Here is a 14,086-nt window from a genome sequence, read left to right as displayed (position 1 = left end):
GCTATCTTTAGTGAGCCCCTAGTCTTGTATTTTTGTTCAGCCAAACTGATACTGCAGAACGGTAGGATTACTGATGCTGATTGGGCAGACTTTCTTTTGGTTAGAAGATCTACGTAATTTAGTTACATTGAAGAGTAAGAGACGTACAACAGTAGCATGATATCATGCAAACGCTGAGTACAGAGCAATGGATATGGCTACTAAGTTTTAAGTTGTAATGGATTGAAGTTCATTTATTCCAAGCTTAGCTTTCATGACATATAGGCTCTAAGTTGAGGGGGATTTTTGCTGGGTATCTTTGTAATATATATACTATGTAAGAGTACATTTATCTTTTTGTTATTTCCCACCATATATATAGGTTTAGTAGAACAATCCTCTTGTCCTACACTTTCTCCAAAGAGTAATGTTATATGCAAGACTCCTATCCCCTTCTTATCCCCCCATATGTGACATGGCTTTTAACATCACCATTGGATCAAAATCTAATAGTGATCCATCTCAAATCCGTTGGTGATTTTAAAAGTCATATCAAATATGAGGGGATAGGAGTCTTGCATATAGCATTACTCTTCTCCAAATTCAATCCCAAACATTGACACACATACTAACCTGTAGATGTCTCGAAGCTCCATTAAAATTGTGACTCAAGCTGGAGAAGCTCTTGTGGGTCTATCCTTTATGATCTGTTGAGAAATGTAAGTGATTGACTAAGAGACTCTTGGGGGAGAGGGATGGGGACAGGGTCTGGGAGAGGGTAGGGTAAAAAGAATGGGTTTAAGTGAACCAGAAAATGATCCATCTCTACTTCCAAATATCAGTGCTACCTCCTCCATATCAACATTGGGGTTGTCTGGTTAGTGAAGTAGCTATGGATTCATACAATAGTTTGGCATATGACATCTCATATCAAATTTCACTTTCACATTATTGGGTTGTATATCAGCCAAAGAATCAATTCCGATATATCTCTTCTGCTTCTCTATAACATAGGCGTTATCCACACAAGGAACGGAGAACATACAAAAGCTTTGGAATATTATTTTAGGGCACTAGAACGAAACCCGTTCATATGAGTCACTGAAAGGCGAACGATGTGTTGCAACATGCATTTGGGATCAAAGTCATCTAAAAAAAATTGTGGCTTTATGGGACCCAAAATTCACAAATTTGAAACAATTTGGTCGAGCTTTCATCAAGTTCTTCCTTGTTAGGTTTGCTAAAGTTTTTTCTATGTGGGATTTCATTGTTTTCAAGAGGACTAAATCCCTTATTTATGCCTACAGTATAATGAAACATAAGGTTCATTGTTTCTTTGATTGTAAAGGGAAAGGGAAAAGAAATTGCTTATGAGGACAGCCTATTTTTGTTATTTTAATACCCACCCTGTGCTTTACCATGTTATTTTTCCAGATTGAAATGGGGGCTCAAAGATTAACATCATTGTAGCTGCTGCTTTTTCTTAATCCTTCATAGCCTTACATTTTCTTTTTCATTTTGGAAAACTTCACTTATAACCCCAGATCTTTCATCACTTTTGCAAAAAGGTACCCAAACTTTAAAAAGTGTCAATTTAGGGTATCCATCTTTTATTTTTTTTTTAGGTTCAACCCTCCGTTAGAAAATTTTCCGTTAAATCCTATCAAAATTCCTAAAATACCCATGTGTTTATTTTTTTTGAAAAAAAATATATAAAACTTTTCAAACATTCAGGCATGGGTATTTTTACAAATTCCGTTAAATTCTGACCAACATCTAAATCCTAGCAATTTTTTTTCTTTTTTTTTTCCTAAAAAAAATGAGGGGTATTTTGAGAATTTTGACAGGATTTAATGAAAAATTCTAACAGAGGGTTGAAATTAAAAGTTGGATACCCTAAATTAATACTTTTTAAAGTTTTGGTACCTTTTTGCAAAAGTGATGAATGATAAAGGGTTATAGGTGAAGTTCTCCCTTTTAATTTTCTAATATGTTAAGAAACCACTTAACAGGAAAGACCTCATTTGTTGCTTGCTATTGTTGTACTTTCATATTAATTTGTGTTCTGGAATTTATTTCTCTGCCTTTGTGGGTTGGAAGTTTTAATCTAATGTTGTAATTGTTTTTGTTGTTTTTTAAAAGGAATTGACTATTACACAATCATTGTTGTTGACATGGTTTCTTACCACTTTAATAGCATATTGGTTAGTAACTACCATTTTATTGTTCCCTTGGCATTTTTCCTTCACCGTTTTTCCAGATATCACTAAGCCTTTCAAGCAGCTTACGTAGTGAGGCAACGACCGAGAAGTATAAGGATTTGCGTGCTCTTCTTCAACTCCTTTCAAGCCTTTGTTCAAAAGATCTGGTATAATTTTCCTTTCGGTTGTTGTTTTTTTGTTTTTTTTAATAATTTGAAGCGTTGGAAAGGGTGTTGTTTACTTCTAAATGATTCTTATTGGGAAGTATTGAATATTGCAGGTCGATTTTTCATCAGATTCTATTGAGACACAGGGCACAAATATATCTCAGGTAATTTCAGTTTGCAGCTAACATATATAAATTATGTAGGTGGCATCTAATGAATTGCCTGGAAAAGAGAAAGCAAGAGAACAGAAATAAAAAATTAGAAATGAAATTTCTTATGGATTGATCTTGCAGGTTGTTTGTTTTGGTCTTCACATAGTCACCCCTCTGATATCTTTGGACCTGCTGAAATATCCTAAGCTCTGTCATGATGTAAGCCTTTGTATCAATCATGAAAGAAAAAGCCCTGGTGTTATTTTTTGGAAGCTGATATACTGTACGTTTTTGTGCAGTACTTCTCTCTGCTATCACACCTCTTAGAGGTTTATCCTGAAACAGTTGCACAATTAAATGGGGAAGCCTTCACTCATGTACTGGGCACTCTTGATTTTGGTCTTCACTATCAGGTAAATGGCAGCATGCTTTATCAGGTATGAATGACATTGAAAAAGAATAATAAATAAAGACCATGGTGTCAATTGGGTAACATATATAAATATTGCTCTACATATCTGCATGTTGATGTATTAAGAAGTGTATGTGTCTTAATCATTGACGACCATAGTCTTCACGGACCCTACCCTTAACGGGTGGTTAGCATCAGATAGAAAGGGGTTTTTGTTTGTGTTGAAGGGGAGGGTAAGTGAGTTGTGGCCTCTGGGGTTTATTGCATTTCTCTATCTGTACAATTTGGCATTTTTTTCTTACACAAGAAACTTCTTTACAAGCCTTATATATAAACGAACCTTCATGTGTTGTACTTCTGGCTGAACTTTTTCCATGAATTTTTGTAGGACACAGAAGTAGTTGATATGTGTCTAAGAGCTCTGAAATCTCTTGCTTCCTACCACTACACTGAGACAGTTTGTGGTAAAACGGGCTTGAGCTTACATACTGCTGGACTTAAAGATCCAGGTGGAAATTTGCAGGAAGGCATTTTGAGCCGGTTCCTTCATTCATTGCTGCAGTTACTCCTCTTTGAGGATTACAGGTCAAGGGTTCACTTCTTCTTTATTAAGGTTTTGTATTTGATGATTTATATTCTTATGTCAATATACATCCCATATGCATATGTAGCTCCCTTGTATTGGACACCCCTCATAGTGGCACTTGAGGTGAATAAAGTTTGCTAATCACACTTCTTTTCGCTTTTAAACCAAAAAAAGGAAAGAGAAAAGAAGAAAAAGTGAAGAAAAAAGAACAAGGGGAACATATATTTGACAAGTACCCATGTGATTTCTGTACAAAATGATAGTGAGGGACGTGCAGTGCTCCATTCAAGAGAAGGGAGATTAGCCTCTCTTCCACACACACACACACACCCACACCCACACCCACACCCGCACGCATGCATGCATTTATCCATACATCCACTTAGTTAAGATGGGTTACCTTTTTTGCTTTCTTTTCTATCATTTTCTGAAATGCTTATTTTATGATTCAGTCCTGATCTGGTCAGCAGTGCGGCAGATGCTCTCCTTCCTTTGATACTTTGTGAACAAGGCCTATATCAGGTATTTTTCTCCGAGTTTTGGTGCAACCGGACATTCTTTCAATTCACGATATAGTTTTGTGAGATCCATATTTCCCAACTTGTGTTAGTTCTCAAGCATTCATTTGATTTAGTAACAAAATTCAATCAACTTCCAGTCCCCCATGTGATTGAAAAATATAGGCCAAACTATAAATTAGTCACTCCCAAGTTTGGGTTTGTTATCAATTTGGCGCCTCAAGTTTTGATTTGGCTCATTTAGTCCTCATACTTTCAGATTGCATTCAATGTGGTCTCTCCTTCCAATTCCAATAATTGGGCATCCCCCACATTTTATCATATTTTTTGACTGAATTTTCAATTTGTTATTGCACAAAAAATGAGTTCAATTTTGTTTTATCATTGTTTCTGTTCCACCTTGAAGAAAAGGTTGGATCACTCCTTCAACCCTGATGAACCTCATAATATGCGAACAAGCAGCCACATGCTGTCATCCCCTCCTGAAAATCTTCCCTGGCCACAATAAACTAGAAATGCTCTTCAGCGGAAATGTGACCACCACTTCATCTCCAGGCTTCAATCTCCTTCCTTTACATGCCTGGAAACTTCACCCCAGCCCCCCAAACCATTGGATCTTCATGGTGGTGCAGCAAATGTATTTTCCTCCTTATTCTGCTCTGGTGAAGAAGGTGGAGATGGTGAAAGGGACTGCCTATCTTGATCTGAAGCATTCAGTATTCTTGGTGATTCAGCAACCAGATTTTTCTCCGAATTTCGCTCCAGTGAAGAAGGTGAAGATGGTGAAGGAGGCCGCCTATTTCAATCTGAAAAAACTGATGATCTTGGTGATAATTCTGTTTTTTTCTTCTCCAATCACCTCCTGAAGGTAGAGAAATTGGAGACCACCATGTTTGGTTTGAAACATATGTTATTCTTTGGAGCTGCATCAAGTTTTTGTATGGAGACTCCACATTTTGATTCAATGTTGTCAAAGAGACCCTCTTGGAGCTTGGTGTGCTCAAAATCAAACCGAAGTCCCTCTAGTCGAGCGGATCAGCGGCGTCATTGGTGGCCTAAACATTGGTCAATCAACACCATCAGTCCTGCATCCATGTCAGCATCATCACCATGAAATGAATGGGGGTAGTGGGTCAACCCTTAATCATGGAGGTGGCATTGTTGTTGACCATGTGTAGGGCTTTGACTATTCTGAGCCTATGATGGATAACAGCTTGTATTGCAATACAACGTTGTATTTTTGGGTGGGAAGGTTCAGCAGAGTTGAGGGAGAAAGGGCTGATGCGACCAGATGTTCAGTTATCCACCATCCAATGACTCCTATTCGGTTAGAAGAAAAGAATCTAAAAATTTGTAGAGGTGACACAATGCCGTTGTAGAAACTTAACAGATGTTAATGGAAGTGGACGGAGGGACCACATTGAACACAATCTGAAAGTTCGAGCACTAAATTGACAACAATCACAAATTTATTATTAGATTAGCCAAATTAAAAATTGATGGGCCAAGTTGACAGCAAATCCAAATTTAGCGAAAAAGTATATTGTGTTTCTGCATTTCTTAGGGGTTTTCTGTATTCCCAAAAATCTTTCCTGGTGAGATCCAAATAGATAATCCCCAATAAACAATTGTATCTTTCTTAAACTTGCTGAGATTGTATGGATTACAGGTGGGGTTTTGGAAGCCAAATCACTTTTGTCTTCTTGTATTCGAAATTGATTAATTTCTCAAAAATTGTTAAATGAATTTCACGTGTGGAAGTTGATAAGATGACCTAGTTTTTTTCCTTGTCAAAGGATGTTCTCTGATTGGTGTGGGGTATTCTGTCTTTACAGAGATTAGGCAATGAGTTGATAGAAAGGCAGGCAAATCCGACACTCAGATCAAGGCTGGAAAATGCATTGCAATCTCTCACAAGCACAAATCAGCTCTCTTCTACCCTCGACCGTATAAATTATCAGAGATTCAGGAAAAATCTTAATCATTTCCTAATCGAAGTTCGTGGATTTTTGCGGACTATGTGATATTTATCTTAATGTTAAAGTACGGAATTTTTTTTTGTTCGTTTTTTCTTTCTGTGGTTAAATAGGAAAGTTTCTCCTTTTCCATGAGCATTCTTGTCTTGTAATTTCTAGGCATTCCATTTCATTGCAGTTAATTATTGAAAAACATAGGGGTTCTTATTTCTTATTCAATTTGTAAGACCACATGAGAGAAATGTGGAGACTGAAATTGGTTCTTAAGGGCATAATATCACTTCTTTTTTGTTTTGTCAATTTATCAGCCATCAATTTACTAGCTATATGTTGCCAAATCCAACTCTTAGCATTCTTTAACTGAATATTATTTCAGCATTTTGAACTTTTCACTTCTCAAGTGTAATTTTGATTTGTGTCTGCTTTTGCAATATCTCCTCTTTGTACTCTGCCATATATTTTTCTTCTTGATGCTTTTGTTTTGGAAGTTGGAACAATTGAAAGTCGAGACATCACTAATCCTCACAAGAGGAAGCTTTATGTGAGGGTTAGTAACATGGCGTGTTTTAAGTGATTTTTCATAGGAAAAACAAAAGTTTTAGTCATTTAAAACACGTCACATCAATGTATAAATTTAGTGTCAAAACAAGTTCGAGCAACATCCGATAGAAACTTGAAATAGGTCCGAGCTCGCCTGGACTCTATATAATAACTCTCTCCAAAAGCCGAATTGAAGAAGTTGCTACAGAGGAAACCCTCGGGAATTGTCTAAAAAGAATAACCTTCACCCTACTGTCGAAAATTTCAGTGATCCCAACAATTTTTCTGTTCCATTTTCTTCCTCTTCCAAAATTTTCACACCTATTTTCTCACATTATTAGCACCAAAGGATCAATTAACCCAACATGTTTTGCGAATATATTCAACCCAAAAGAGGGCATCGCTAAAACATCGAATTTTGGATCAAAGTCATCAAATAGAAAATGCTTGTAGTCTTCATTGAGCCCACGATTCACAATTTTGAAACAAATTGGTCCTAGTTTTGAACAAATTCTTCCTCCTGGGTAGAATGGTATAACGATACATTCGCTTCATATATTAGAATCGTTTAACCCTAGTCCTTCGCTTTCTCGCGTTGCCCTTCCAGATCTGGATGGAGGCTTGCAGATGCACGCTCTTCACATGCCCCTTTGTCTTAAGCCTTGTCTTCACTTTTTATTTTCCAATTTTTATTGGGGTAATAAATATTATTAAGGGTATGTATGAAATAGAATAAAAAAGAAAAACAAAACAAAAGGGAAAACAACAAAACAAAATCAGCAGAAAGTTAGAGATCGCATCGGTTCATCGTGATTGTTCAACATCATTACATTCACATAATCATACATATAACCTTAGTCAAGAATGGGAGAAAGGCACAGAAAGCTCTTTAGACTGTTCACTTGTTATTCTCACTTGTGCAATACACTCTTCTTCGAAAGCTTCGGTTTCTTATGACTTTGATTCTGTCAAGAAAACAATGAACACAATGAGCATGCAAGAAGGAAAATTTACATCACGCAGTGCAAAATTGGGAACAATACCTTTTGTCTTTCCAAAGCGTCATGGTCAATCCTCTCCTTCCAGTTGCTCTTCCGTAGTTTGATTGGCCGATTTCCAACATATTTACCTGATTTCAAGTGATCATTTGACATTATTATATACAGCAATCCCAGGAGAAATTTAGTCAAACTCTTAACATTGGGATTGTGACCATAGCCTTATCCAACTTTCACATCTCTAAACAAGCATACTACATGAAATCAATTCCATATGTGATCTATATAAAATGCTCTTATACTACAAGGACCGTACACTGCATAAGTAATTACTTAAGAGTCCCTGAAGGGTGCATTCAGGCCCCAACATGGATTGCAAAGTTCATCCTAAAATTCCTATTTTCATTGCCATATTGAAAACTTTCTGTCATGCAAAATAGAATGGTAATCGGTTGTGTGATTAAATCCATAGGTGAGAGACATTACTTCAGTAATGAAAGTTGTTTAGGCACCAACATCCATTGCAAAGTTCATCCTATTTTTCATTCCCAAGTACGCCATTTTTTGAGAACTCATCATGCCTAATATCATTATCCTGCCACTAACCTTGCTGCATAAGCAGTTCAGTAATTTTGATCATACAGTCTATTCCAACACTATATAAACACAGATATTGGCTTGTAAGTAGAATCATTATCCAAAACCACCTCTACCTGACAAAAGATTAAAATGTTAAAATTTATTCTCACACCGGTCAAACATGTAGCATATTAAAGTATATTTATAGCTTGGAATAAAATGGAATCATGTGAGCATCATATTATCCCTCAGTTCCTCATAGAAGATTATTATACTAACCACAGCGTTAGGGGTTTGTCTTTACTAAGAACAGCTCATGCATAGTAACACCAAAAACATATTGTTCAACAGAGAAAATGATACAATCGAGCAAGTACATTTATTAGTAAAAAGAATGGCGTACCGTTCATTTCTTTAAGTGCTGCAGCAATGTCAGCGGGAGTCGCAAAGCTAACAAATCCATAGCCCTTGGTCTTGCCAGTCCTCTTATCTCTGACAACCTGAAGATTATGAAATACATTATTTTGCAATCATGTGATAAAAAATAACATTTCATTTCAGATGAAAAGGAAAAGGGGACAGCACAAAACAACAAACATGACCCAGTCTGAGCGGAGACATAGAAAGACACAAGAAGCAATGCACAGGCAGAACAATCAAAGCTTGATGCTACCACTCACAAGCAAGAAGAAATAAACCGTCATGCCAAGAATTTAAAGCACAGTCAAAAGTATTACAATGAATTGCCTCCCACATCACAAGGACCTAGGTCAAGATCAGTTCACCATTCTTGCACATCCATGTGCGCCTCTGATACACTTTAAAGGGGAAAAACAGCATATACAATGGTCCCCTATTGCTAATAACTAACCTTTCAAAACACCCTTCTCTTTCTTTTTGTGTTTTTTTCTTTATTCTTTTTTTTTTTTTTTTTGGATAAGTTGTTTCTATTCTTTCTTAACTCTAAACGATCACACAAATAAATGCAACAACCAGTGTGGGACTAGAAAAAGTGATCCAATATGGTGCAGTCGATGAATTCACATAGGTCATTGATATGATCATGTAAATTAAGAGTTCTTGCTTTATTTGTTGAAGAGATGCAGATTTGAGGAGAAATGGAAGGATTGGGTAGAGCATTCTATTTCTACAGTGCGATTTTCCATTCTTGTCAATGGTACACCGTCCAGATTTTTTTCTAGCTCTCATGGGTTGAGACAGGGGAATCCGTTATTGCCGCTATTGTTCGTGGTGGTTATGGAGGCATTGAGAAGGATGATGGCTGCTACAATGGATAGGAGACTTTTGCCAGGTTTTACAGTGGAGTCGAGGAATAATGAAGAGTTGTCAGTGTCTCAATTATTGTTTGTGGATGATACTTTGATTTTTTGTGATGCACATTCTAAACAAATTTGACATTTGCGATGTATTTTCCTTATATTTTGAGGCAATTTCGGGTTTGAAAATCAATTTAGCAAAATCAGAAATTGTTCCTATAGGCGAAGTGAGAGATGTAGAAGAATTGGCCAATATTCTTGGTTGTAGAGTATCTTCGTTGCCAATGAAGTACTTGGGTTTAGGCTTGGCAATTCGGGTTGGTGGGTCGGTTTTGTGTCAACCCTCGTCGAGTTGGCGGGTTGCAGTATGACCCGAATACAACCCGATTAATAATCGGGTTGGAACGGCTCAACCCGTCGGGTTGGCAAGTCAACCCGATTGTATTTTTAAAAAAAATAATAATAATAATAAAATAATTCAAAAAAAAAATGTTGTAAACGGGTTGGCGTGTTGAAAAAATTTAATCGGGCTGTCGGGTCAACCCCAGCCACGATTCTAATCGGGTATGACCCGAACCCGATTAGCCCAAACTCAAACCCTGTATTTTCGTGCTGTGTTCGTACCGGGTTCGCGGGTCATGTCAGAAATTGCCAGCCCTACTTAGATTTGCCATTGGGTGCCTCTTATAAGACCATGGCCCCGTTTAATAACCCCCTCCCCTCCCCCTTCCCTTATTTTTACCTTTCCCAAAAAACATTAACTCAAAACATTCTTAATCTTTTTTACTTTTTATATCACATCAACAATTTTTTATTATTATTTAAATAAAAAAATTCACTACAATACAAAATTTTCTACATTTTCATATAAATTCTTTTTACTTTATATCACATCAATCACTTTTTACTCGCACTCCAAAAAATATTCTGGGGAGGGGGTTACTAAACGGGGCCCATATCCATTTGGAATGGCATTATTGGAAAAATGGAACATCTATTGACTGGATAGAAAAAACTTTTATTTATCTTTGGGTGGTAGGTTGAGTCTGAACAAGACTACGCTATCCAATTTACCTACATATTATCTGTCTCTTTTCCCTATTCTAGTGGGAGTAGCTAATTGGCTTGAAAGACTTCAGAGAGGTTTTTTATGGGGTGGAGTTAGGAATGAGTTTAAATTTCATTTAGTGAATTGGGCAAGGATTTGTTCTCCAATAAAATCGGGTGGGTTGGGAGTTAGAAATCTGATTTAGTTCAATCAAGCTCTTTTGGAAAGGTGGTTGTGACGGTATGCTACGCATAGAGATGCACTATTGAAGATTGGTAATAGTTACTAAATATGATAGTATAAGGGGAGGTAGGTGCTCTAAGGAGGTAACGGGAACATCTAGAGTGGGAGTTTGGAAATATATAAGGGGGGCCTAGGAAACATTTTCAAAATTTGTTAGATTTGAGGTGGGTGATGGGTCAAAGGTTATTTTTTGGCATGATGTGTGGTGTGGGGATAGTCCGTTGAATGTATCTTATCCGGATTTGTTAAGTATTGCACAGAGAAAGGATGTGTGGGTGGCGGATAACTTGCAATTTTAAGAAGGGAATATTCATTGGAATGTAATTTTTACTGGACTATTTAGGATTGGGAGGTGGAAATGGCAGTATCTCTCTTTGAGAGGTTGTATTCTTTCAGACTAAGACATGGAGATGAGGATAGAATAGGTTGGAGTCCTTCTAAAAGGAGTAAGTTTGAAGTGAAGTTGTTTAATCAAGTGCTAATTAGTCCGAAGTCAAGGCTCCCCCAAGAATGGTGTTCTTTGTGTGGACAACAACCTTAGGGAAAATATTGACGCCGGATAACTTGAGAAAGAGAAATGTTATGGTGGTTGAGTGGTGTTGCATGTGCAAAAAGAGTAGGGAGTCTATTTATCACTTTATGATCCATTGTGAAGTAGCTAGGTAGTTCTGGAGTTCCATTCTTAATATGTTTGGTGTAGAGTGGGTTATGCCTAGACGGGGTGATTGATTTGTTGGTTGATTGAGGAGGACAAGTACAGCATGGTACAGTTACGAAAGTATGGAGGTTGACTCCATTATGATTAATGTGGTGGCTTTAGCGAGAATGGAATGCTCAGATTTGAAGATGTAGAGACTTCGGTGATAGAGTTGCGGAAGATCATGTTCAACACGTTCTACACTTGGATATTTGCTCATCATAGCTTGCTTGCTTGTCTCTAGTTATGCAGATTTTTTTAACTTTTGTTCTTTTTCTTCACATTAGGGTTCTCTTATATACTCCATGTGTGCTAGGATTGTACCCATTTGTGCTTATTTAATGATATTGAAACTACTTATAATAAATAAATAACAGATTTTAGAGCAATTAGGGTGCAGTTTGAAAATATCAAGCAAAAGAAAAGGATATCCTTGGCCATTTTTAAGCTGTTTTTTTTTTCTTATGTATCTAACAGATATTGTAGTTCGGTAGCCCTGACACAGTCAATTTTCCAAAGCGGCACGCTGGTCCTGTCAAGACTGTAATATTAAATAAGATCCCTCTCTGAGTTTAACCTGTACACAACCTATTCATTTATTTAAGCTCAAACCTCACTGGTTAACCCAATTCCTATTCCCCCTCCCCAGACCACCCATGAAAAAGAAAGAAAGCCATACAGCCCAATTTTTTGTCTCAATGTATGGTCATCTTAAAATGTGCCACACATGGCTTGAAAGGGGATCAACTGGACTTCAGTTCCATTCATTAATTCAGCATATTCAAGAGCATATATCAAGGGCCTAAAATAAAGATCATGTGAATTTTGGGGTTCCTACTACTCTTGGTAGAAAATACTCAGGAAACTTGGATATTAAAACCTATGGTTCCAAAACACTATTGAACAAAATAAAACCCACTTTACAGGCTCAATTTGTTTACTAACCTGACTACAACTCATTTGAATCAACCCAACCCCGCTATTACTCGAGCTACTCCACAAGTCAGGTCAAATTTAACGGACACAAGCTCCACATGAGAATTCCAGCTGTCCAAGCCCCAGAGATTAGGTTGTGAAGTATACAAATTATAAATTTATTTCACAGCGGACAATCTCAACTATTATAGATGTTTACATTATTTAGAATACCAATCCACGCCAGACAACATAAACTACTTCATCAATTTGCAACTTGCAAGTTAGGGTTAAATTTCAAACCAAAATGTGAATTGCAGGCAAGACCTACCTTATACACAAAACATTAACTGCTCTGAGCACTTCAAACAAAAATCTGAAGACAAAAAGCGAAAAAGTTGACACCAAACAAACATTTGCTAATAAGATGAGAACTGAAGAAATAGAAAGAGATAAAAACTTACTCTAGCCATGTTAAAGGTAGGGAATCGTGAGAATGCTTTTGAAAGAACATCATCATTCACTTCATTCCCAAGATCACCACAAAAGAGGCGGTAATCATCTGCAGAATGCCAACACAATCGAAAGACATAAGAGACGCATCCAGCTAAAAAGAATAGGAAAACTGACAGTGACATTAACAATCTTGCGAGTAAATGCATGCGGTGTAAAATCCTCATAAAAAAAAATAATAATAATAATAATAACTAAGGCGTCAAAATGATTCGTTGAAATAAGAGAAGGGCGACGTGGTTCATACTTTCTGGCCACTCTGCGAGTGTTGGGTCCTCCCAAGAATGGCCAGCGGCTTTGCGAGGCAGAGCTTTCTTCTTAGTCTCCGCTTTGTGCTCAATTTCACTGCTCGCAAGGGCAGCCTTCACGCTCTCAAGTGCTTCTGGAGTAATCGTCTGCGCATCCCTCTGAAACAACTGTTGGGCCTGTTCAAATACCACAAACAAATATCAGATTTCTGCATGTCCTTACAATTACTTTCGTAATCACAGTTTCTCAAATCTCAAAAACCCTAATAAGTCTTCTCCGATAAAACTTTAGAGACCTGGTGGTACTGAGGAAGGGAGTAGGCGGCGGCGGCGGCGGAGGGGGCGGGGGCGGGGGCGGCGGGATAGACGGGTGGAGTGGGGCCCACGTAGGGGGTGGGGTACTGAGACGGCGTCGTTGCTGCGGCCGAGTGCTGGAGGTGGAAGGGCATGGGGAAATAGGATCCGCTGGTGCTCGTGCCGGTGTTCGAGTAGGTGAATTGGGAGGACGACGAGGGGATCGACATGGTTCCGCTGCTAAACGGCGTCGTAATCGGATTCCACACAGAGAGAGCGAGAGAAATAAGGTATCGATTCTGTAAACACGGGGCTGAGGAGGATTCGAGAAATCTCCGGGTGTTTTTCAAGTCCTTTACGAAAGGGAAGAGCTTTGTGTCGCCACTTGTGAATTTGTCTCACGCCACTCACGTGCGACTTTGTATAAAAGCCATACCACATTTGGAGTAGGGGTGAAAATAACCGCCCGCAATAACCGCCCGCTAACCGCTAACCGGATAACCGTTGAAACCGTCTAAAAACCGGTAACCGGTAACCGCCTTAAAAAGGCGGTTACCGGTTTTAAGAAAGCCGGTTACCGGTTATAACCGGTAACCGGCTTTCCTATTATATATATATATTTTTTAAAAAAATTTTATATATAAAACGGCGCCGTTTCATTCAGCCTAAGCAAAGTTAACCCTACACTGCAGTGCGCACACTGCGCAGTGAAGTCTCTTTCTCCTTTCTCCCGACTCTCGTCT

The 14,086-nt window shown here is 38.0% G+C and overlaps 2 protein-coding genes across 5 annotated transcripts in view; one reads left to right on the top strand and one right to left on the bottom strand.

The window, feature by feature from the left end:
• LOC133851185 (uncharacterized) overlaps nt 1-6,385 on the top strand; it is a 79,662-nt gene extending 73,277 nt beyond the window's left edge. For 3 of the 4 annotated variants that reach the window (XM_062287514.1, XM_062287513.1, XM_062287512.1), the window contains exons 27-33: nt 2,240-2,347; nt 2,461-2,511; nt 2,641-2,718; nt 2,799-2,912; nt 3,300-3,496; nt 3,950-4,019; nt 5,851-6,385. In XM_062287514.1, the coding sequence (XP_062143498.1) occupies nt 2,240-2,347; nt 2,461-2,511; nt 2,641-2,718; nt 2,799-2,912; nt 3,300-3,496; nt 3,950-4,019; nt 5,851-6,039 (807 nt within the window). In that variant the 3' untranslated portion in view covers nt 6,040-6,385. Of the gene's footprint in view, nt 1-2,239; nt 2,348-2,460; nt 2,512-2,640; nt 2,719-2,798; nt 2,913-3,299; nt 3,497-3,949; nt 4,020-5,850 lie in introns of those variants that run through there. The other variant, XR_009895762.1, reaches the window with a different exon arrangement.
• A 906-nt stretch (nt 6,386-7,291) lies between these two features.
• On the bottom strand, nt 7,292-13,742 carry LOC133851680 (uncharacterized). Its single transcript, XM_062288211.1, has 6 exons — nt 13,346-13,742; nt 13,049-13,226; nt 12,753-12,850; nt 8,512-8,608; nt 7,575-7,660; nt 7,292-7,496 (listed from the first exon to the last, which is right to left on the bottom strand). The coding sequence occupies exons 1-6, from the start codon at nt 13,571-13,573 to the stop codon at nt 7,443-7,445; spliced, it is 741 nt and encodes a 246-aa protein (XP_062144195.1). The 5' UTR covers nt 13,574-13,742; the 3' UTR covers nt 7,292-7,442.
• Nucleotides 13,743-14,086: the final 344 nt, after the last annotated feature.

The sequence above is a fragment of the Alnus glutinosa genome, chromosome 12 (genome assembly GCF_958979055.1).
Source record: "Alnus glutinosa chromosome 12, dhAlnGlut1.1, whole genome shotgun sequence".
Classification (NCBI taxonomy): Eukaryota; Viridiplantae; Streptophyta; class Magnoliopsida; order Fagales; family Betulaceae; genus Alnus; species Alnus glutinosa.
Note: the sequence above shows the minus strand (reverse complement) of the source record. Positions and strands in the feature narration are given on the sequence as shown.